The 26,140-nt window shown below is 37.1% G+C and overlaps 1 protein-coding gene and 1 pseudogene across 3 annotated transcripts in view; one reads left to right on the top strand and one right to left on the bottom strand.

Moving 5' to 3' along the window:
• Positions 1–26,140, top strand: part of PAWR (pro-apoptotic WT1 regulator) — a 110,668-nt gene that overhangs the window by 51,864 nt on the left and 32,664 nt on the right. For all 3 annotated transcript variants that reach the window (XM_045872915.3, XM_064590845.1, XM_054506907.2), the window contains one exon: positions 16,329–16,460. In XM_045872915.3, coding sequence (XP_045728871.1) covers positions 16,329–16,460 — 132 coding nt within the window. The remainder of the gene's footprint in view (positions 1–16,328; positions 16,461–26,140) is intronic.
• On the bottom strand, positions 18,201–20,256 carry LOC123844957 (large ribosomal subunit protein eL15-like; annotated as a pseudogene).

The raw sequence follows: 26,140 nt of genomic DNA on the forward strand, positions 1-26,140 counted from the left end.
CCTTGCATGTAAATATTTGAAAGAATGGTGTATCCATTAGATTGTTTGTGTAACAAGTAACATTTATGAGGTATTTTAATAAGCATAATTTCATTTGAACATCACTAAATGTGGTTATATAAAAAAGTAGAGACACTACTTTAAGGGTAGGTACATAGTAGTAGAACCTGACTGAAACCCTCTTTTTCCTAATTGAGATACTGGGCTTACTCCTGAAAGGAGTTGTTTGAATTGCTATAACCAGATTAACATTGAGCTGGCTCCATGGGCCTTCAGACTATACAAAGCAATGCTATAGTTGGGATAATGAGGATATCGATATTTAAGTATATGGCTCAGAAAGTATTTGATAAAGGGAATAGGAAAACAACTAAGGAGAAATGGAATTTTTGTTACCTAATGTCTTATTTAAATCTTTCACGTAAGTGATTTGGTCAATAGGAAGTGTGTTCTGAACACTGAAAGAAGGTATGTAAATGAATACTTACGTTTGTAATTGTTAGGCATATAATTTGATCTGAACTATGTAATAGGAAAAGCATATTATTATCATTCTTTGAAAGGCTTTGAAAAGTATGCTACACAAGAACATTTTTCAGTAAATGTCAGAATTAAGACAAAATGAACTTATCATTTTCTGTAGGCATTTTGTTTTCTCATTATAGAAGTTTCGTTCAGTTCTTCTGACATATGAGATCAAGAACTTTGGATCCTTTTAAAATAAACTAAAACTCAATCATATGGGATTTTGGCAATTTAAACGTCTTAAATTTCAATTACAAATACAAGAAACCACATAATAAGCACATTTGTACTGAAGGAATGTTTTCCTTTCTAAATAACTATGTGTGTTAATGTTCATTGATTCAGATGTGTCAAATCAAAGTAGTGTTACTACTATTTGCTTTCATACTTAATTATCTAAATTTATGGAGAAGCATGGACCCAAATAATAAACTAAAAATGGTCCACCTTTGTTCATGTATCTGTTACGGTTAAGATCCCAACCAAACATTTAAAGATTTTTATATTTGAGAGAGAAAGAGAGTATGCACACGCACATGAGCAAGTATAAGCGCACCAGTAGTGGGGGGCAGGGAGAGAGAACCTTTAAGCAGACTCCCCACTGAGTGCAGAGCCTGATGCAGGGCTCAGTCTCACCACCCGTGAGATCATGACCTGAGCCTAAACCAAGAGTTGGATGTTCAACCAACTGAGCCACCCAGGCGCCCCCAACCAAATATTTAGATACTGCTTTATTTTTGGTTTGTACATACATTCTGATACTCCTTGACAGTTGAAAAATAGCGGGTAATCATTAAGAATGTTTCTTTTCACCTATCTCTAGCCTACTCTAGGCTTCTACTTTTCCTCTTGTAGAGTGGAGCCATACAGATGATAAACCCTGAATGAGCTGACAGCTTATTGCATGGATAGTTTCTGAATATCTGGAGTTTAGAGTAGGCATTATATGTAAATGCTGTGTTTTATGTAGGCTTTTTGGGGGGCGAAGCAGATAAAATTTTGTGAAAGTTTCTTGTTGAAACAGTAGAATCAGCGGGCTTCAAAAACCAGCTTTTGAACTAGTAGACTTACTGGCAATTAAATAGACCCTCTAAGCTTTGAAAAGTCTTTTAAACTGTGTTTTCTGTTTTCAGCTAGCATTTAAATGCTCATTCAGGGAAGCTGACGTTTTGTTCGTGAGATTTTTTTGCTTTCTACTTTTATGATTTGTGACATGAAGCTAAGAACCAGCTGAAGTGTTAGACCTTAAATTTGCTGGATGTATCTTTATACCTTCTTTGAATGTTAAGTATTTTGGTTCAAGTAATTTGCAGAGTACCTAGTAAAAGCTAGTAAGAGTTAAAAGACTGCTGTATCTAAATTAACAACTTATTTCTTCCTTCTTCTCTTCTTTCAATTTTCCCCCCCGCCGATACTTATTAAGCAGTTACTACATGCCCAGCACTTTGTGAGGTGCTAGTGAGTCAAAGGTAAATAGTAATTCTTACTCTTAAGTAATATATAGAATAATGTGCAAAAATTGCCTGAAAGCAGTATTTGCCTTTGTCATATAAAATGTAAATTGATTCTAGTATGAGAATATAGCAAGAACCAGAAATAAGGGCACTTTCTTGAGCCTTAAACAATTCTTAAAAATCCCAGAATAATTTATTTTAATCTCAAATGAAGAGCTATTCTGATTTTGTTGTTGTTGTTGTTATTGATCCTAATGTAGAAATGACTTCGTACTGAGGACTATTACCTCAACAGTAGCTCCCTATAACAGAAATGATGTTTTGCATTCTAGGAATGGGTTCCACTAAGATCAGCTCTTGTACATTGTTATGGATTGAGTCAAGCCCTAACCTCCAGTATGACTACATTTAGAGATAGGGCCTTTAAAGAGATAGTTAAGGTTAAATGAGATTGTAAGAGGCGGACGCAATCCATTATGACTGGTGTCCATAATAATAGAGAGAGACACCAGGGAAACACACACACACAAGGCCGTAAGAGGGTACTGTGAGAAGACAGCTGTCTGCAAATCAAGGAGGGAGGTGTCAGTAGAAACCAAACCTGCTGACACCATGGTCTTGGACTTCCAGCCTCCAGAACTGTGAGAAAATTAAATTTCTCTTTAAGCCCCCATTGTGTGGTGTTTTGTTATGGTAGCCCCAGCTAACTAATCTAGGCATATGGTTGATAAACCAGTTTCTCATGTAGTTTTGAAATTCTCTACAACCACAGTTTAAACCCCAGTTTTAGTTTGTTTTCAAGTCTAATTTCTTCTACATATGTAGATTCCCGGAATGATATAGCAGATTTCAAGAAATACTAATTTTCTTTTACATGGTCTCATCTATTAAGCAACTATATATTGAAGTTTCCTTGATAAGTGACTGTAGTTCATTGACATAGTTATACCTTTGTTCACTTTTCATTTAAGATATGTTTTAGGGGCGCCTGGGTGGCTCAGTCGTTAAGCGTCTGCCTTCAGCTCAGGTCATGATCCCAGGGTCCTGGGATCTAGCCCCGCATGGGGCTCCCTGCTCGGTGGGAAGCCTGCTTCTCCTTCTCCCACTCCCCCTGCTTGTGTTCCTGCTCTCGCTAGCTCTCTCTGTCAAATAAATAAATTTAAAAAATCTTAAAAAAAAAAAAAAGATACATTTTAAAATAACATTGTATTATAGTTTGGCAGTTTTTTTGTGTGTTGTGGCATGTAAAATAATGGTATGTTTTCAGTCATTGGCATCTTTGATGTAATAAAATATATTTTTCCTATTATACACCCTCCCCCCACCTCCATCTTACACCATCTCAGATAAGTATTTATGATTTTTCAGAATGCTCAGGAAAGGAGATATGCAGTTTCCCTTGGTAAATCATTAGACTTTCTTAATCCTATTAATAAACATTGTATAAAATATCTGTTGTATTTGAGACCCCCCTTTTTAAAAATTTTTGTTAGGAGTAGAGAATAAGCTAGTCACCACAGAATAGTAAATGTGGCTTAGTGGTTAAGACCATACGCTCTGCAACCACATTATCTGAATTCAAATCATAGTTCCGTCACTTGTTAGCTGTGTGACTTTAGGTAAGTTGCTTAACTGCTTCTAAATTTATAAAGTGGGATTGATAATAGTACCTATCTTTTACAGGGTTGTGAAGGTTAAAAGAGTTATTCTCTGAAAAGCACTTAGACCAGTGCCTGACACAGAAGTGCTCTGTGATTGTTAACTGTTACTGTTGTTACTACATTTGATTTAGCATGATCATGTACTAACAAATTAAAAAAAATCAGTTTAACTACATTTGTATAATCAATAAAACCTGAGAATTAAGGGCACAAATAGAGTTTAATGTTATCTAATAAAATTTAAAGTAAAATGAATCCACCATTTAATGGTGGGTGTTATATGGTAATTAGACAAAATTGAGATTAAATTTTTAGTTCTCCTTATATTTTCTTTACTATCTAGCCACTGCTACAACAGTTTTTAGTTATTTCTCTTGACCTCAGACTCTCAGATACATATATTCTTAAGTTCTCTTCCAAGATCCCTACCTGTCAAACTATTCTAGGATTGACTTCCTTTAAGCTACACCCCTGTGCTCCCAAGTAGTCTTTTTGTTCTTCATGCCTGGGATATTGTGTATCCAAAGGATTAAAGAGTTTGAGAAGGCAGAATCTCTCTTGGTTATACAGGCTGGTTGCGTGTTTGGGTTACCCAGTGATTGTAGGCCTGGGATAGAAGAATAAGGTACAGCAAGTAGGACTTGGGTCCTTGAGTCTTGGGGCCAACGGATGGGAGAGAAATGGAGGATCCTAGGACTAAGGGAGTGCTGAGGAAAGACCCTTGGTGGGTGGGAGCTTGCTAGGCAAAAGTAGATTCATTGGTTCACATGTTAAGTTGTTCATTCATCTACTTAATTTTTAAATACCTGTAGTTGCCAGCCTCTGTGCCAAGTGCTGGCTTACATTCAAGATCAGTTTTAGTTTGTATTATATAGACATACACTTTCTATTTTTTGTGAGAGAAACCATTCTTAATGGAAGTTCATATTAGTATGAATGATTTATATGTTAAGTTTTTTTCAGATGGACTATATTGTGGATGGGAGAGGTTGGGTCTAGGGGACAAGGAAATTTAAACAGAAATGTAGAGCTTCCTAAGAGGGGCTAGATGAATGTTCCTAAGGGAAAAAAGAAGACTGAAGATGCACTTCAGAGACACTAAACCGAAAAGGTAGGTTTTGTGTAGAACATCTACAGAAAATAGTAGAAACCTTAGCAAGTAGAAACCTTAGCAAAACTGTGACTCTCCTTTCTTCTCTAGGACTCCTTTTCCTATAACCTTCCCTTATTTAGTAATTTCTTTTTGGTAGTATTGACCAAATGGTAATGTTCTCTATTGAAAGTTCTGGCTAAAATAGAGAGGAGCTCTTTGGTGGTTTTGTTTCTCCAAGCATAAAAGAGATTCCAGGATAATTGCTCAGTTCCAAAGGATTCAGTGCTATCATTCCTTTTGTTCAAGTATGTATACAAATTATTCTGTCGTGTTTATCCAAATATTTCTAAATTCTCGGAAAAAGCACATTGCATTGGAGAAATCTCGACATGCAGTATATTGCTTTCTCTTCCATAGTCTTCTCTTTTCCTGCCTCCCAAAATCTCAATAGGTAGTTTATAGGAAATTCTAAATGATTTTATAAATAAACATTCCCACAAAAACTAGAAAGACATAACTTATTTTAAAAGTTTCAAGGCTTCTGCCTGCAGTCTTTTTAGGCTTAATTTTAGATCCTCTGAATTTAATAATCACTGCTTTTCATTATTTGGGGAGAGGGGTTTGAGATTGAGAGTGACCCATATTAATTATTTAGAACATAGGGAAGTTTGGCTTGTTCAGTGCTGGAGAAATAAGACTTTACTGCATTTGTATAGTGTTTCTTAGAGCATGCTATGTATGAGAGTTCTTGAAAATCCTGTGTTTCTCATTAGAATCTTTAATGAAATTGGGATAAGATGGAAGGTGGTTACCAGAAGTTATTTCTGTGTGCCTGAGTATTTTTCAAATTGTATTTTTAAGCAGAAGGAATGTCCTTGAATAAGTGAATAAATTTGCTATGAAAATTATTTTAAAATATTATAGTACGTTCTTAGGAAATATTAAATTAGGAAATATGCATTTGTATTTATTAACTTCCCATTCTGTAGTTACTACTGACAAGAGACTGAAGGATCCAGAAACAGTACTGGATGAGGTACCTGCTTTTGGGAACCTTAAAATCTAATTAGGTAACATGAAATGAAAGGAGCTATGTAGTGGTAGGTAATCAAGAACTAGAATGAGTTAGGGGCGCCTGGGTGGCTCAGTTGGTTAAGCGACTGCCTTTGGCTCAGGTCATGATCCTGGAGTCCCTGGATCGAGTCCCTGGATTGAGTCCCACAGGGGGCTCCCTGCTCAGCAGGGAGTCTCCTTCGCCCTCTGACCCTCCCCCCTCTCATGTGCTCTCTCTCTCATTCTGTCTCTCTCAAATAAAAAAATAAAATCTTTAAAAAATAAAGAAAAGAACTAGAATGAGTTAAATATTAAGAATTTGAGGCTTTATAATCTGATTTTTACATTTGAAATAATCAGACAAGGTTTCATTCAATAAACATATATATTCCTACTATGTGGAAGAATTGGATACTTGGAGTTGGAAGCATAGAGAAGTAAGGAGAAAGAGATTCCAGCTGAAGCAGCATTGACCAAATAAATCTATAGTAGTACCTATCTGTGAGGATTAACTGAAATAATCCAAATAAAGTATTAGAAAAATGCCTAGTTCATAGTAAGTGTACAGTAAAAGTTAGCTATTCTTGTCATTACCATGTTTAAATGTATGTCTGAGTGTTCTTTGATGAGAGTTATGATAATACAGTATTTACTAAGTGCTGTGTGTGTTACTGTTCTTAGCTTTTCTGCATTCATTATTTCCTTTAATCCTTACAGTTCAATGGGACATAGCTATTGGTGTTATCCCCATTTTGGAGATGAGCAGAACAAGCATAGAGTGGTTCAGTATATTGCCCAAATATCTTGGAAGTTGAGGAATAACTCATGGGATTAGATTGCATCATTGGATGTAGCTGAAGGAAGTCTGTGAATACTGGATTGTTTAAATCTGATAATAGTTGGAAACTAAATAGAGATAATTTAGATTGTTCGTTTTCTTTGATTGTTCATGTCATTGCTCTCTAGGGCTGTAATCAGTAATGTGTGAATTGTTGAGCTGAAGAGTATGATGTTTATTTTTCTGACCTTAGCACTATGCTTAAGAGCCATCATCGATACATTTAAGATAGAATATGTTTTGCATATTTGTCTTTTTTTAATAGTTCCTTCTGAAGATAGTCTCTTTACTTAATACTAGTGCCTACTTTGTTTTCCTAGCATTGTTTGTGTGACTCATGTTGAGGAATTTGTATGTTATAAATACCCAGGCCTGTTACTCCCAACTGCTAAGCATTAGAACAAGTCTAATTAGGTTGAGACCTGGTTGTAGGTAATAGAAGAAAGTGTATAATATAGGGCTGTGGAAAGAATTTCCACCTAAAACTAGTATGATCCTGGATTAACTAAGTTTAATAACTTAAAAAAATTCCATAGGAGAGTCAGATATTGATGGGAAATGATACTAACATAGCTAATATATTCAAGTATAATTGCATAGTTAATATCCTGCTGGTCAGGACTTGCTTCTGAATTACCTGTTTCAACAGTTGAGGGATATGGAAAGACCCTTTTTCACATCCATTCCAGAAATAATTAGATAAATGGCTGAAAATATTGATAAATAAGTTTTCATAATAGAACTGAACTCATAACACTAATGAGTTTTCAGATATCACAGATTGGTGCCATTTTGAAGTCTTAGGTTCTTCATTCTGAGCTAGACCCTCAGCACTTGTCTGAAAGTCCTTTATGTATTTTTATTTCCCTCACTTTTATGTTTCCTACTATAGGTAGTTTAAACTTTTAACCCACCTCCTACCCATTACCTTATCCTAAACTTCTCCCCATGACTGTCAGCAGAAGAGCACAATTAACTTCTCAGAGAAGAAACTAGAGAGCTCTCAATCAGAACTCTCTCAAAAAAAAATTTTTTTTGGCTGTATTGTCTAAGTTATCTGCATTTAGATCCATATTGAGAGCCTTCCCTGCAGTTTTAGAAGAGGCTTAGTCTTTGATCTGTACCTTGGTCTTTGTTTTCCTCTTGTATATCCCACAAATATTTCAAATGCTCAATACCAAACTCCTCGCCATTTCCCTTTTTAAATTTTCTGTGTACATGAATGACACCATGAGCTAGATAGCCAGGAGTCATCTTGTTACTGCTACTTGATTGCTTTTGGCTTTCCCAATCCAGTCAGGTTCTACTTCTGCTTGCCATGTCTATTCATTGTCTATATCTACTTTCATTTCCTTAGTTCTAACTTATTGCTGACCTATTTAGCAACAACCCTATTATGTGGCGCTGCTCTTGTCCCCATTTTACAAGGTCACACAGCTAATAAATGTTGTCAGTAGTTTTTTCCAAGTAATTTATACATTACTTCAAATGTATTGAAATAATCTACTAGGAGAATACATTGGCTGGGAATGGTCAAGAGAGTTTTAAAAATGAATAATAATTGCACTGCTAGATATTACTTACAATGATAAAAGTAATGTGATTTGAGTATTAGTATAGATAGATCAGTGGAACAAACAGAAAGCTAAAAACATACCCATATATAAAAATATATAATAAAGGTAGCATTTTGTATCCATGGTGAGGAGATGGGTTGTACAGAACCCCTGGGTATGAAACTTGGAGGGGGGTGCTAGAGCCCTCCAGGAGCCATTACTCAAACAACCCACTACCAGTGCTGCAGTTCTGGATTATTCCATGTATGTGGCTAGAACAATTGCTAATTACAACAAAAGGAAACACATTTGTTTCCAGACTGACTATATGACAAATTAAATAGGAGATGAGTTAAAAAATTAATAGAGATAGTAAAAATTAGAAAGTGTATGTGTTTACTAAAGCTCTCAAAATGGGAAAACATTTTTAATTTTTTTTTTTTTTTTTGACAGAGAGAGGGGCAGCGAGAGTAGGAACACAAATAGGGGGAGTGGGAGAGGGAGAAGCAGGCTTCCCCCCTGAGCAGGGAGGATGCAAGGCTTGATCCCAGGACCCTGGGATCATGACCTGAGCCGAAGGCAGACCCTTAACGACTGAGCCACCCAGGCGCCACGGAAAACATTTTCTTAACATAAAACCACAGGGAGAAAATTTCAAAAGGAAAACTTCAATAGAATTAAAAGGTGAGCTAGGAAAGATTGGCTATATGATAGACAGAAGTTACCATCTTACTGTATTAAGAGCTTTGAGAAATACTAGGGAAATGAAAAAAATTAACATAAAAATTGAAAAGAGGACATAGTGAGGAACGTAAAGCCACATAAAGAAATACATAAAGTCAGTAAAGATAACACAAGGTCATTCTGCTAACTAGGATTCAGTCAAACCATTATTTGCCTCATATGTTTGAGAGTTAAAAAAAAGTAATAAGGATTAGACAGCCTTCTTGGCAGAAGATTTGGCAGCATGCTTAAAGAGCCACGAAAATTAGAGATGTACACTAGAATTTATATGAAAGACTATTTAGTTTGTATGACCCACACCCAGATATGATTAAACAAATCATGGTGTATTAATAATGTGATATCATACTATGCAGCTGCTAAAATTTTTGTTGAAAAAAAGATGGTGCAAGTAAGTCCCAACAGGATGCCTGTAATTACCTGAATTTAAGAAAAAAGTTCTAGTAGAAGAAAGGATTTGTACCAAAGTGATACCAGTTGTCTGTTTTGTTTTTTTTTTTTAAGATTTATTTTAGAAAGAGAGAGAGTGGGGGGGAGGGGGGAGGGGTATTGGGGGATGGGGCAAGGAGAGGAAGGGAGAGAAGCAGACTCCCAGGGCTTGATCTCAGGACCCTGAGATCATGACCTGAGCTGAAATCAAGAGTCTGATGCTTTACCAACTGAGCCACCCAGGTGCTCCTCTTTTTTTATTCTAGAAGTGTTTTGGTGGGGCGCCTGGGTGGCTCCGTCGTTAAGCGTCTGCCTTCAGCTCAGGTCATGATCCCAGCGTTCTGGGATGGAGCCCCACATCGGGCTCCCTGCTCCGCGGGAAGCCTGCTTCTCCTTCTCCCACTCCCCCTGCTTGTGTTCACTTTCTCGCTGTGTGTTTCTCTGTCAAATAAATAAATAAAATCTTAAAAAGAAAAAAGTGTTTTGGTAATGTACATTAATTTTGTAATTATGAAAAATGTCATTTTCTGTTTAAAAGTACCTAACTACAGTTTTAAAATTATTTTTAAAAAATTATTATTCCTAGTATTAGTTGAAATGGCTGAAAATGAGAGTGCTTGAGTGCTACCTGTCTAATCATGAATATTGCTATATAGAGAATTTAACACTTACTTAGGTCCGAGGTCCAATGGGATCCCAGCACAAGATTGTGTGGTTGGGTCTGACCATGGCTGAGTTGTATCTGATGGTATTGGTGCAGATTTTAATGGTGAGAAAGGTTCTTTAAAACTGTGCAAGAATGAAATTCTGGTTTCATTTCGTGTTTTTGGAGGGTTATATTTTGGGATTCTTTACAACTAAGATTTCTTTTTTATTGAAAATGCTAACTTTTATTGTAAATTCAGCTTTTAAATCCATGAAATCAGAGTGCTTCTGTTAGATGTTACAAAGTTGTTAGCATAACTCATTCAGTTACTGAATTATTGTTTAATAAGTAGTTTTGGAAATTTCATACATTTTAATTTACTCCATTTAGTTCCCATACTTTCTGACTGAGGGCTGTGTGCAGTAGTAGTAGTAGTAATAGTAGTAGTAGTTGTAGTAGTCCTAGCAGTAGTAGTCGTTTGTAATCATTGTGATACAGATATACATGGCTTTTTCAGCCACCTGATGAGAGGAGAGAGGGGTCATTTGTTCATTTTGTTCAGTTCTTTTCATGTAGAGATACTTATTAATTTGATCTTATTTCAGTTTTCTTTTTGTTATGTTGGAAAGTTTCTTTTGTTTAACCAGTCAAAATAAGCCTCTTGGCTTAGGAGCAGGGGAAGGAAGGTAAGGAAAAGCTAGGCAGAGGTTGAGTGATGACAGACTGGTATATGCTAGATAAAGGAGTAATGGAGAATGTAAAAAGGGTATTACCAGAGAGGAAGACAGATAAAGCACAGCGGTACTGATAGGACTGACGTGGTCTTACTGAAGAAAATCTCAACTTTCCTGATGCCTTTCATGGATAATAGTAACTTTTCATTTTGGAAAGCACGGCCACTTACCCATATTCATGGTTTGTAATTGTATGCTCCTAAATAGAAACTTTTTTTCATTTTCTTGGAGCTATATAGCTTTTCTTTCTTTTCCCTAAAAGCTTTGCTAGGATTGCTTACTTGATTTTCTTTTAAATGCAGAGGACAATCAGAATGCTTTTAGAGCCACATTTATATGATTTATTATACATAGATACAGTTAAATTTTCCTGGCTGTTTGAAATTTGCATTTCATTTTAGTTCTGTTGTAATTTTTGTCCTCATTCTGATTCATATGAAGAAAATGTTTCCCTGTTCCCTAGTGGTAGAGCTTTATAGAGAAGTATTTATACTTTGCAAAAATTTATTGAAAAACCAGAACACTTAAGGAATTTTGTGGATTCTTTATTTTAAGATCAAATGTGCATATGTTATATAGACTTCAGCATTTGGATAGAAGAGGATATTAAAATTTGGGGGGATTCTGAAAATTAAAGGAAGTAGCATTTTTTAATGGATTTTATGAACTATTCAATATTGTTTGGAGATGAATGAATTGTTTCATTCTTTGTAAGACTCATCGCTTATGAAAGAGAACAGATGTGAAAAAAGAGAAAGGAATGTGAAGCAGTTATCTAGCTGAACTCTTCCAAGAACTAGATAGTATATCACACAATTTATTCTGTCAAAATATCAAAGTCTCAAAACTTGGCTTAAGCATTTATATTTAACAAAAATTAATTTTAGCAATTTCTAATGTGTTTGAATCACAATTTTTTTGAATTGTATTTTGTTTTGTATGCATAGTTTCAGATAAGTAATAGTTGTGAATGATGATTATCTGTTATGCTTAGGTATACCCCTAGTGTCCAAGAATTCTTACTAATGTAAGTACAAAGTCCTGTGGAGTATGCGGTTTTCCAAATATTAGAAACATTTAAAAATACCTTAATAAAATTGTGTTTAAAGTTGGCAAATGTGGACGCCTGAGTGGCTCAGTTGGTAAAACATCTGACTCTTGATTTCAGCTCAGGTCATGATCTCAGAGTCCTGAGATTGAGCTCCAAGTGGGGCTTCTGTGGGGCTTCAGTGGGGCTCCGTGCTCAGCGGGGAAATCTGCTACTCCCTTTCTCTCTGTTCCCATCCCCCACCCCCCTCCCGCTGGTTCACACACTTGCACTCCCTCTCTCAAATAAATACGTCTTTTTTAAAAAGAATAAAGTTGACAAATGATATGTTGATTGCTTTTTCTGAACTCCTGAATTTTGTGGAATTCTGCTTTATAAAATTGATAAGGAAGCTACCATGAAATGGATCCTTTTTAGTTATTTCATTCTGTGAACTTACTACATTTTTGATATATTAAAAACCTTGACTTAGAGTACAGGCTGCCTTCACCATTAGGTTTGGCGTCACTCTCTGCCAAAGACACTGTAGCGGCAGCTGTAACGGCCCTCGCCAGCCCTTGAGGCCTCCTGTACCTGGCCCCAGGCCGTCAGCCCCGCTGCCACTTTCCAGTCGGTATGCTGCTACTCTTGTGGCTCACAGGAAACAGATGAGGAATTTGATGCTTGCTGGGTGACATACTTCAACAAGCCAGATACTGATGCCTGAAAATTGTGTGAAGGGATGAACATGCTTGTTGGCTATGATGTGGTTCCAAAACCCCAAATCAGTGATGCTGCTTTGCTGGCATGCAGGTGGTTAAATGATTTTGCTAGTGCAGTTTGCATCCTAGAGGTTGTTAAGGACAAAGCTGGACCTCATAAGGAAATCTACCCCTAAGTCATTCAGGAACTTAGATCAACTTTAAATGAATTGAGATTCCCCACTCCAGAGGAAGTGGGCCTTGACAAAGTATAAACTTCATGGATGGGCCTCTCAAGGATTTATGCATGATGCTACTTGACTGTAAACAACCACCTGGAAATACTGATGATGACATTTTACCTTATTTGAAAAAGTTTTCCTTTATTGAATACCAAATGATGTAATGGTAACTTGGACTTTAATAAAAGGGAAATGAGTTTGAGCTGAAAAAAACAAAAAAGCCCAAAAAACCTTTGAGGTATAGTAATAAAAATTTTAGTAGTGGAAACTACAGCCTTAAGATGTCTAAGTCAAGTTTATTTGCGTATTTCACATATATATCACTCTATGGTTAGTCTTTCAAAACCAGTATGTCTCTGATTTGTTCAAGAAATTAAGTGATGATTGGCTGGTTACTTTGTATTTAGGACTTTAAGCCCCAGCTTCTCCTTAGTCTCAGTGTCCTTGTAACCTGGTTCAGTCTAGTCTCGTTTTTTCACTGTGCACCCCAGTATTTATTTCAGCAAACATTGAAGATATACTATATATGTCATGTTTTGTTATAAGTGTGATATATTGTGGTGATGCTGCTATTGTGATGGTGCAGTCTGTTGCCTCAAGCAAAGTCTTAGAGCTATAAAAACATAGTGCATTGGCTTTCAAACTTTGTTTTGGACTGATAAAAGTGTGCTTTATTAATGACTAAAATACCATGAATAGTTTTGCTGTTAGTGACATTTTCTGAAATGTCAGACAAATTTTTTCATAAGATTACTAACAAAATATCATTTACAGGGTATAGTTGTCTTTCTGGAAAGATCTCTCTCTATTTTTAAATGCTGCAAACACACTGTTTTTTAGAGGTAAAATATGTTTAGGCTCAGATAATTATAAATAGATTTTTCACCTGCATGACTGTTCAGTATTACATTCTATGGTTGAATGGAATGTGGGTCAGTTCTTTCTTAGAGGGACTAATTTTTGAAATTGCAAGATACTCATTCCATGCTTCTCATCCATAAACCAGTAGCATCCTTTACTCATCAATATGACCAAAAATGCCTTCACAAAATTCCATGCCTTGTAGGGAGTGGTATTGACTGAATGAGAATCACTGGGCTAGAGCTTTGTGGCCAGAGGAGAGACTTGCTCTTAGAGTGGTAGTCAGAAGACACTAGAGAAATTAAAACACAAATAGCTTTCAGTTGAGACAGCTATAGGGTCAGAGGGAGAAGCAGACTCCCCGCTGAGCAGGGAGCCTGATGCGGGACTCGATCCCGGGACCCTGGGATCATGACCTGAGCTGAAGGCAGACGCTTAACCATCTGAGCCACCCAGGCGCCCCTGCTATAATATGTTCTAAAAAATTATTCAGGCATTGCTAATCTGACAAAGTAACCAAGTAAAAAGGAAATCAAGACATTTTTAAAGTCCTATTAGTTGGGATCAAAAAATGCAACTCACAGGAAAAGAAGAGGAAATTCAGAAATAGATCCAAATACACAGACAAACCGAGTTTACAATAAAGTGGAAATACACACCAGTGGGAAAAGAGGAACTTTTTAATATGTGGCTTGGGGATAACTGGATAGCCATATTTAAAAAGATGAAATTAGATTTATTCCACATACCAGAATAAATTTCAGTGCATCATTAAAAATGAGCAAAAACTGAACAGACATCCCACCAAAGAAAATACAGGCATTGCAAATAAACACATGAAAAGAGGCTCAATATAATTAGTTATTAGGGAAATGTGAAATAAACCTTGACAGGCTATCACTACACATCTACCAAAATGATTAAAATTAAAGACTAATAATACCAAGTGTTAATGAGGATTTCAAACAACTGAATATCTCCTACACTGTTGGCAAAAACTCAAACTAGAAAACAGTTTGGCAGTTTCTTTTCTTTTCTTTTTTTTTTAAAGATTTTATTTATTTATTTGAGAGAGAGAGAGAATGAAAGACAGAGAGCACAGAGGGAGGAGGGTCAGAGGGAGAAGCAGACTCCCCGCTGAGCAGGGAGCCCGACGCGAGACTCGATCCCGGGACTCCAGGACCATGACCTGAGCCGAAGGCAGTCGCTTAACCAACTGAGCCACCGAGGCGCCCCTCCCTCAGCAAGAGATCTTACTCTACTTGCAAGCTAACCGTGTTAGCCTGCTGTCATTTCATGGATCATGGCAGATCACACTAGTCTCCTGGATCAGAGTCAAGTAGCCTCAGTATCCATTTTTCTTGCACTGGTAACCCAAGTCCCAGTTCTCACCGGGTGCATGACAAGGGCCAGATGACACCTGTACACACAGTTAGTTCCATTACAGGGAGGGCAGGAGCATTCTCTGGAATCTCACCCCTTTCATTCTTTCCCCTCACTTCCTTTCCATATCATCCTAATTTTTAAGACTCCATCTCAGAGAGGTACTTTCTTCCATATCTCCCATCATGGACCTTGTGTCTTTGAATGTGCTGCTTATCTACTGTGTCCCTCCTATTCCAGGCACTCCAGTGTCCTTTCTTAGTTTGCACAGTGGCCTAACTTACTCTCTCTTTTTATAATTTGTAAGTCCTGTTTCTTTGGTTAGTGCCTTCTTGTTTACAGACTGCCTGCAGAAACATTATTCTTTGTCTCTCACAGAACCCTTTAAGGCGATATTGGTTAGGAATGTGTTCAGTTACAGGGGTGCCTGGGTGTCTCAGTCAGTTAAGCGTCTGCCTTCAGCTCAAGTCATGATCCCAGGTCCTTGGAATCGACTCCCATTTAGGACTACCTGCTCAGTGGGGAGCCTGCTTCTCCCTCTCCCTCAGCTGCTCCCCCTGCTTGTGCTCTCTCGTTCTCTCTCTCAAATAAATAAAATCTTAAAAATAAAAGGAATGTGTTCATTTGCAAGGAACAGATAACCCATTCCACAATGGATATATTGAAGAGAATTTTGTTTCTGTTTATGACTTCTTTTCATGTAGAGTCTGGAGATAGATAATGTAGGTGTTGATTGAGCTTTTAGCAACAATCTTTCCATATGCTCTTCCCACCATCTGAAATTCTCTTTTTTCTGTATCTGCAGTTCTAAATTTTACCCATCCTTTAAATTATAAACTCTTCCACAGAGTTTTTGTAGAAGACTTACTCCCCAGGTGAAAATACTCTTTCTGTATATACTCTTAGGTAGTACTAAGCTGGAAAATGGCCTTTATCATTGAGTTATCTGCATCTCTATCTATATCTCTATATGTCTTATATCTTACATCGTAACTTCCCACTAGACTATAAATTCCATGTCTTGGGTATATCATTTGTTACCCTCTGAAAAGTGCCTTGTTTAAGGTAGACACCATTCGTTTACTTGTTGAATGAATGTAAAAGAATGAGTAAACATTGCCTTTAAGCAAGCTCTGTCACTGCTATTTAGAGTCTAGAGAAAAGATAAGTTGTTGGGGGTATCAGTGTGGATCTTGGGGTTTAAGCAGATAATTTACAGGGATTAAATGTACATATTACTGAAAGGAACACCTTTATCATATAAATTAGTTTCTGAATGTACAGATACTTCTTTAATGCTATCCAAATGTATCTTCATATACTATCAGTACAATCTGTTAGTACTATGTAGATATAAAATGGAAACTATTTTTTCTTTTAGTGCTTAGATGAATATGAAGATGATGAAGCAGGGCAGAAAGAGCGGAAACGTGAAGATGCAGTTACACAACAGAACACGATGCAGAATGAAGCTGTCAGCTTATTAGATCCAGGCAGTTCCTACCTGCTACAAGTGAGTATTTATTTAAATTTAATTTTAAAAAATTATCTTAAAAATTTATTTTCTTATGAGTTATTATATATTGATTGATTGTGAACTCTGAGATCAAGAGTCATGTGCTCTACCAACGAAGCCAGCCAGGTGCCCCTAAAACTTTATTTTTTATTTTTTTATTTTACAAATGAATATTTAAAAATACCAGGATGTCAGTTGCTATTTTAACAATCATTTTTAAGTAGCTTTTAATAATTTTTCCATTCTCCTTTTGGTTACATCAGCTCCATTTAAGTATTTTCAATGGATTTAAGCATTGACTTTCCTTCTATCCAAATACTTCTTGACTTAAAAACAGTATGTATGGTTCTTAGTTCTTGATCAGTGAATATTTGCTGGCTGACTGATTAAGCAAGTTAAGCAGTACCTATTGTAAAAAGAGCTAGGAAAAATAATTACCTCTTTGCTCTTAATAAAGTTAGAATTAGTAAGTTTAAGTCAGTGGACAATTCTGATAGCCATCCTAGCATTGATTACTAGCTTACAAATCTTAAGGTAAATTCTTCTCATTTACCTAATGTTCAGTTTCCATCAGTTTTAATATACGCCAGTGTAAATACCATTACTGACTGTTTTGTATGAAATTCAGTGTTCTACAAATCCCATAGGGTTGTGGAATAGAACCAGGAGCCTCCATCTTTTATAGGAACTTCAGTGGTACTCTGGAGACCGAGGCAGTTTTGCTTAGGTTAAGCAGGATTTACTTTCATTTGTAAGAGAACCCTCTTGCAACAGGCTTATTCAATTCTCCTAAAAATGGTGGCATTCTTTTAAACTACTCTTTTAGAAGTAGCAGTTACATAAAGGGAAGATTGGATTAAACCTAAAAATGTGGACCCCAGTTAACTATATTATTCTGCATATGATTTTACATGTGTGTGTGTATATATATGTAAACATATATATTTATATAATAAATATATAACATATAAATATATTTATATATATTATATATAAATATATTTATATATATAAAAGATTAGGGTATTCTTCACATTTCCAAACATATATAAATAAAAATTATATATATAAATAACATATATTTATATATATAATATATATATATTTTTTTTATTTGAGAGAGAGAGAATGAGAAAGAGAGCACATGAGAGGGAGGAGAGTCTGAGGGAGAAGCAGACTCCCCGCCGAGCAGGGAGCCCGATGCGGGACTCGATCCCGGGACTCCAGGATCATGACCTGAGCCGAAGGCAGTTGCCCAACCAAATGAGCCACCCAGGCGCCCATAAAATATATATTTTTATATATATATAAAAGATTAGGGTATTCTTCACATTTCCAGAAAAATCCAATTTTAAAAAGTGTGGTCTTATCAAACCCCTAAAAATAGCCATTTGAGAGTAAACCAGTAGAGCATTACATCATCTCAGTGAAGCTGTAGGTTTCATTACATGCACCAGCAAATCTACATGGCTAGCTTCTGCATTCCACTTTTACAGAACTTATATTATACCTGTTATACCAAATAGCATTTTAAACACTGACGTATAAAATCCCTAATAAGATAAAGCAAAGACAAAAGCATTTATCTTACAAGAAACAAGATATACCACCACTTAGAGTCTTCAAACATTATTGCACTTTAACTTTCATAATTTGACAGTGCATTCATGGAACATTCTGTAGACAACTCATTTTAACAGACAAGGAACACTTTTAATTTTACAAACATTACTTACATTAGCAGTAATGGTGGAGCTAGAGAGTATTACATCTTCTCCATGCCGCACACCAAGAACCACCAGTAGTGTGGTGAAACTTACGACCCTTTCCAAGGCCACATTCTTATAGCCTGCAGATGTCAGTTCTTGTATCTTCCTGTGCTTGTGTACTGGTTTGGCGATCCACTGGGTGTCAGGATTTCTTTTGCTAGCTTTATGGAATGGATCAGTGAGGATAACCGAAAGAATTTGTACGTGGAATCTTCGCCAACCCAGTAAGAATTTTCAGGACTTTCAGAGCTCCACGGTGGTGTCCATCTTGCTCCTCTGCAACAGACTGAAGGCTTTGGGCAAACTTTAGCCGGTTAACACCATGGTGGACAAGTTTGCCATAGGTTGCACCCTTAGGAACTGGGCATTTGTGGCCACCACGTTGCACATGAATCCTATATATGACGTAACTTTGCTTGGCCTTGTACCCTAGTCTGTGCGCTTTATTGGACCAGGTTGGGCAGGGTCCCTATGGAGTGTAGAGAGCTGGGGGTACTGCCAGCAGCACCCCTTGAGAAGAAAGTGCATTACAGCCGACTGCTACTTCCTCTGTAGCTAGCTCCTGGATGGACTGGTAAGCGCCCACCTTGGCTTAGCTTTGAGCAGATGGCTGCCACCAGACAGAAAGGAAAGAGCCTTTCTTCCCTTTACGGGGTATTTTCTACAGTCTCCTACATAACCACAACACGGCTCTTAAAAATAGAAAATGAAAAATGAAAAAAAAAAAAGAAAATTAAAAATGACACATTCTTACCATATAATACTTAGACCTTTTTCAGGTTTCAGGTACTATCCCAGTAATGTTCTAAAGTATAGCAGAAGGATCTCATTCAGAATGAGGTGTTGCATTTAGTTGCTGTTATCTCTTTAGTTTCCTTTAATATGAAGCAGTCTGTCTCTCTTTACATTTCTTATCTTGGGGTGCCTTGATGGCCCAGTTGGTTAAGAGTCTGCCTTTGGCTCAGGTCATGATCCCAGGACCCTGGGATGGAGCCCCACATTGGGCTACCTGCTTGGCGGGGAGCCTGCTTCTCCCTCTCCCTCTGCCTGCCGCTCTTGTGCTCTCTCTTTCTCTTTCTGCTTGTGCTCTCTCTTTCTCTTTCTCTCTCTGTCAAATCAGTCTATCTTTAAAAAAAATAAATAAATTTCTTAATCTTCCCACTTTAAAAGATTATAGGGCAGTTATTTTATTTTCCCTTTCTTTTTTTTTTTTTATTTTCCCTTTCTTAATAAGTGTTTTGTGGAACTGCTGATTATATGAAATCCTTCAACAGAAAAAAAAATATTTTGTGGGTAAGTGCTTTGAACCATGTAGATATCTTAATCCCCATCAAACCTTCTCTATCATCTTCCTGTGTTTATATCTGTATATCTTATTGACTCACTATTACCTATTTTATCTGATGGATTATACTGTTACCATCTGTATTAGTTTTCTGTTGCTGCTGTAACAAATCACTACAAATTTGTTGTCTTAAAAACAGCGCACAAATTTATCATCTTACAGTTTTATTAATTGGAAGTCCAACACGGGTCTGATTGGCCAATATCAAGGACTAAAATCAAAGGCTTCAAAGGCAAAAATCAGGACTGCATTCCTTTTTGGAGGCTCTAGGGGAGAATCTGTTTCCTTGCCTTTTCCAGGTCCCAGTGGCTACCCACATTCTTTGGCTTATGGCTCTCCTTCTGTCAAAGCCTGAAACGGTGGGTTGAGTACTTCCTGCAGCTTGTCATTCTGACCTTTGTTCTTAGTCATATCTCCCTCTGACCTTCTGCCTCTGTCTTCCACTTTTAATGAATCTTGTGATCCCATTAGATAATCTAGGATAATCTCCCTATATAGGGTTGTTGATTAGCAACCCTTTGCTGTATAACCTAGTATGTTTGAAGGTTCCAGGGATTAGGACATAGACATTTTTGAGGGTCATTATTCTGCCTACCACACCATTATCTATTTTGGTGTTCAGATTATCCCAGATTTTGCCAGTGGAAACGGTTTGGAGCTTTTGCCACATCTCCATCATTTTTGGAATACTTCTTGGCATAATCTGATGTTACAGCTCATCTTTAACTTTCCTACACCAGGGTTGGGAACAGCCATTTCTTTAAGAAGCTAAGGAGCTCTGATTCCTTTTACTGGAAAATACTTTGAAGCCATGATCTGGGCTGTAGGTTTGTTTATGTTACTGAAATGTCACCATTCTTGGTCCCTCTCTGTGTATAGACCTACAAACTATTTGTGTATCTATATATATAAATATCTGCCTTCTGTCTGTCTACCTGCCTACATCTATGTAGATACTGAAACTAATTTATACTGATAACTTCCAAACTAATCTAATACTATAGGGTTTTATTCTAGTAGTTTTAACTCCCTTTTGTGACATTGAGAAACTCCCATTATCCTTAATGTTTTCTTATTTGTTCAGTCCCCTTCTATGTAACCTATCTTCCATTGCCACCCCTTCCCCACATTTTTTTTTTATTATTTTTTTAAAAGATTTTTTTTTTTTTAATTTATTTGACATAGAGAGAGGGAACACAAGGGGGGGGGGGAGTAGGAGAGGGAGAAGCAGGCTTCCAGCTGAGCAGGGAGACCGATGCGGGGCTCCATCCCAGGACGCTGGGATCATGACCTGAGCTGAAGGCAGACGCTTAACCGTCTGAGCCACCCAGGCGCCCCCCCTTCCCCACATTTATACCCTCCTCACTACAAGTGAGTTCTGACATCCCATGTTGGCTTTCTTTGTGCATGAACACTTGCTGACCCTCTCTTCAGGCTTGAGCATCCCATGCAAGGCTGTAGGATGCCCTCCTTACCCTGCTTGAATTGTGACTCCCCACACTGGATCACCCCTCCGCCCCCATGCGCCAGGATTCCCTCCTTACACTGCTTAGCTTCTGTCATCCTGTGATAAGCTGCTCTTCCCTAGGGTCTTTGTTCATGTTCAGACTCTGAGACCTTATGCTGAATTGCTTCTCCATGGAGACCCCTCATCAACCTCATTGGGTTTTGACACCTTCAGGCCAGAATACCGCTCAGTGTGGAGCAGAGAGGCTCTCTTCAAGGGTTGCGAACTCCCCATGCCATGCTGTTTTCTTTACCCTTCTGGGGCTCTAAAACTCTGTTCTGTGCCACCCTCTAGAATGAATGACCATCACACCCTTCTTGGGCTTCTTGATGTCCCCTACATGGGTCTCCCTTTCTGACATTGTCTCAGGACTGATAGTCTGCCTTCCCTTTCCTGCTTTGTAGACATCCTCATTTCTGCTCTGGCTCTGATTTCTCAGGCCACGCCAAGTCCCCTTGCTATATGGATGTTCTTGTCAGTTTGCTTGGAGTCTGATTCTCTATGCCAGGCAGCTCCTCTTCATGTAGGGCTCCAGTATTCTGATACCATGGTTTGGGCTACTATGTTTCCTCCCCATCTAGCTCTGCCACACCTAATGGTTTTAGGACTGAATCATTCAGAAAGGAAAGGGGAGTGGTGAGTTTTTCCTTTTTAAATCTTTGTTAATTTGATAAAGTTCTTATTTTTTCCATTTTCTTAGCTATTCTATCGATTATACATTACAGATATTTTGTTCTGCATTCATCTTCAGCAGTGTTACTTTGCTACATTATGTCTACCAGTATAGGTACTTTAAGTTAGTCCTGAGGGCCAGTTAGCATGTTATGCCATAATTTTATTGAGGGCTATGGCTTTGTCAGTAATTAGTTTATTTGAATAACTTCAGTATTATTTTGCTGTATTTAGCTGGTCTTGTATTTCTCTGATCTTATTTCACGTATGCTTTTATATTTGTTTATACTTTACAAGTTCTGTCTGCCACTGCACCTGTAAAGACAATTCATGGGATTTCCTTACTGACCATTCTAAGCTTGACTAAAGCAGAATGTTTTATTTAAACTTACACAAAACAGTTTGTGCCTTGCCAGCATTTTCTAAGTGCTATATAGGTCTTTCCCCCTCCCTTTAGTAATATAAACCATCCCATTGTAAGGAAGATTATTTCAGGCAAAGTGTATTTTAAATCAGTTGTATAACAGGCTTTGGGGTTATTGGAAGGTCTAATTACATAGTCTTTGAAACTTTTAAGACCAATGTCACTCTTTTTTTTTTTTTTTTTTTTTTTAAAGATTTTATTTATTTGACAGAGAGAGACATGGCGAGAGAGGGAACACAAGCAAGGGGAGTGGGAGAGGGAGAAGCAGGCTCCTGGCTGAGCGGGGAGCCCGATGTGGGGCTCGATCCCAGGCCCCTGGGATCATGACCTGAGCCGAAGGCAGACGCTTAACGACTGAGCCACCCAGGCGCCCCAAGACCAATGTCACTTTTAACAGTTGTAGTTTTTATAAGTGGTTTCAGTGGTACTGGTATATCTCCTACCTCCTGCCCCCATTTAGAATGCAGTTGTCAACTTTAACAGGTATAGTAATTATTGAGTTGTCATCCTTTGCTTGGAAGTCTTTGCTGCCACAGAAATACAGAGGTTTCTAGTTAACAAATCTGAGGTGAAGTTTATATTTGTATATTTAATGTGTAAAAACATCAAGCATTTCCTTCTTAAAATTATGAGACCCTTGCTGCACTATAGAGGTTGATTTTGCTTTTTCTCTCTCTAATATTTCTCATTCAAGAAATACCCAATTTTCTTTTTTTGGCAAGAGTTTAGAAATCACTTTGAACTCCATCTGTAAATGACCATTTTGAATGCACATGAGAAGCAGACTACCACTCCTCCCAATTTCTTCTAATGCTAGTTCTCATACTAACATAGCCTGTCCAGTTTGGGGAACATTCCATTGTTGTTTTTTTTTTAAATTATGTTAATCACCATACATTACATCATTAGTTTTTGATGTAGTGTTCCATGATTCATTGTTTGTGTATAACACCCAGTGCTCCATTCAGTATGTGCCCTCTTTAATACCCATCACCAGGCTAACCCATCCCCCCACCCCCTTCCCCTCTACAACCCTCAGTTTGTTTCTCAGAGTCCATAGTCTCTCATGGTTTGTCTCCCAGTTAGATTTTCCCCCCTTCATTCTTCCCCTCCTGCTATTTTCTTCTTCTTTGTTTTTTTTTTAACATATAATGTATTATTTGTTTCAGAGGTACAGGTCTGTGATTCATCAGTCTTAGACAATTCACAGCACTCACCATAGCACATACCCTCCCCAATATCTATCACTCCCCCACCCCCCACCACTCCAGCAACCCTCAGTTTCTTGAGATTAAGAATTTCTCATATCAGTGAGGTCATACGATACATGTCTTTCTCTGATTGACTTATTTCACTCAGCACAATACCCTCCAATTCCGTCGTTGCAAATGGCAAGATTTTATTCTTTTGATGGCTGCATAATATTCCATTGTATATATATACCATGTCTTCTTTATCCATTCATCTTGATGGACATCTTGGCTCTTTCCACAGTTTGGCTATTGTGGACATTGCTACTATAAACATCGGGGTGCATGTACCCCTTCGGATCACTACATTTGTATCTTTGGGGTAAATACCCAGTAGTGCAATTGCTGGGTCGTATGGTAGCTTTATTTTTAACTTTTTGAGGAACCTCCATACTGTTTTCCAGAGTGGCTGCAGCAGCTTGCATTCCCACCAACAGTGTAGGAGGGGGAACATTCCATTGTTAAGGAATGTAATATGATTACTAGAATTACTGTGAAATAACATTTAGTTACAAAATATGTAAACTAATAAAAGACCCTATATAAATCTACCAATAAAGAATAAGCTTAAGTCTCTTCTGTCTGCTTCAGAATCTTCACTATTGAAACAGTAGTTATATTGAAATAAGCCTAAATTCTAATTGTTTACACATCTTGGACATGAACATGGAATGATCTGATCAGAGTTCTTATTTTACCGATTTCTATACTAGCTATATAGAAAATACTGTGTGAAACTTCATTGAGATATGTTTTAAGTGACTAGTTGTTTTAAAAAAAAGCTGTGAGAAATACGGAAAACTGATATTATATAACTTCCTTATTCGTATACTTAACTAGAAACTTCTCTTTTTTTTTTTTTTTTTAAGATTTTATTTATTTATTTGACAGAGAGACACAGCGAGAGAAAGAGCACAAGCAGGGGGAGTGGGAGGAGGGAGAAGCAGGCTTCCCGCTGAGTAGGGAGCCCGATGCGGGGCTCGATCCCAGGACCCTGGGATCATGACCTGAGCCGAAGGCAGATGCTTAATGACTCAGCCACCCAGGCGCCCCTAGAAACTTCTCTTATACTGACTTTAAGTCATTTATAATTGGGTCAAAGTATAAAATTAGTATAATGCCACTATAGTTGGTGTTGCTGAAAACAGCCTTCATTTCACATTTCTATAGTTGTTAAAATTCTGCTCTAAATCTGTATTAATCAAAGTTTTTACCATATTTAGGAAAATGCCTATGTTAATCTTCATAAATATGATTTATTGCAATGTTCATATCATTTCAGTCAGTGACCAATAACCCACAAATCAATAAATCCAATAAAGGCTATTCTCATTCAGCAATTCTGCTTACTCCAGTTCAGTAAAATGTAGTCTGGGCAATCAAGCTGATGTCATGTTTTAAAATATTTCAGTTATAACCAAACTGAGAGAGAGTGTTGTTTTGGAACCTATGGCATTAACATTTTTTTCTAATTCATATTTAGATGGACATCATTTAATATTATGTCTTAGTTTTAGTTCATGTAGAATAAGATTAGGGAAATTTATAAATGAAAACCTTTATAAAATGTTAGTTGAGTACTGTTTGTGAAAATTTAGGGGTAAAAGTTTCATATGACATCATAATCATCTTCATTCAGTAAAATGTACTTTGGATAGACACAAGCTTAGTATTTCTTTCTGCTTTATCTAAATAACCAGTGATTAAAATTTTAATCTAGTTATTATGGTTTTAAAAATAACTTAAAGGCTAGATTTTACAAAGTATATTTTTTGTTGTTAATTATTAGAAATATTTTTGTAAACAGGCGATTTGTTTACATGTTTGGTGTATAAAGTACAAAGATTCATCTGCCCCATCTTTAGGGACTGCCACTTTAATACAAGCTAATAAGAAACTCTTTAAGTTTACTTGCTAGGCTTTGTTACTCCCTTCTGTAAGAACAGCTGATGCAAGGTGGGGAGAGTTAAAATGTCTTGAAACCAGCTGTCAAAGCATAACTTCTCAGAGGTAATCTGTTAAGGGGTCAAGCCCATACATACGGACACTTCTAGTATCCTGTCTGTCACCTGGTTACTTTCTGCAACTGGTTAATTCCAAAGTGGTACTTTTCTGTAGTGGCAGATTACTAGGGAAGTTAGTTCCATACATTGTCGATATATATTTATGGCATACTATTTGAGCTGGGGTTTGGGGGAAAAAGGAATCAAAGGTGGGAATCCCCACCTTCCAGAAAATAAGATATATGCCGGACATGAAAAATTGAGATAAACTTTTATTTAAATAAGTAGGTTAGGCTGTTCTAATGGGAATATACTGACTTGGAATAATTGAGACAGATTTACTAAAATTCCACTTAGAAAAATTGGTAAAGATTTTTCTGTATCCCAGTTTAAAAAAAATCTTAGCTGCAAAATTTAAATTGTAAGCCTATTGTAAAGGAGTTGTGTAATTTTTTTACTCACTTATGTCCTTTAATCCCCACAATAATCCAGTAACATTGACATTGTTATTCCTATTTTAGAGATGAGGAAACTGAGACTGATAGAAGTTAAATAACTTATCCATAGCTTCATAGCTACTGAAGCTTGTCTGGTTGAAACTTGGATCTAAATCTTAACTCTTAACCATATGGTTTGCTATACTGTTTCCTCTACATTGATTATGACCTTTATTGCACCATGCAATCAGCATTTGCTGTTTTAGTCTG

This window comes from Mirounga angustirostris, unplaced genomic scaffold (assembly GCF_029215605.1).
Source record: "Mirounga angustirostris isolate CCGP_5_RB_7025 unplaced genomic scaffold, mMirAng1.0.hap1 SCAF_5, whole genome shotgun sequence".
NCBI lineage: Eukaryota > Metazoa > Chordata > Mammalia > Carnivora > Phocidae > Mirounga > Mirounga angustirostris.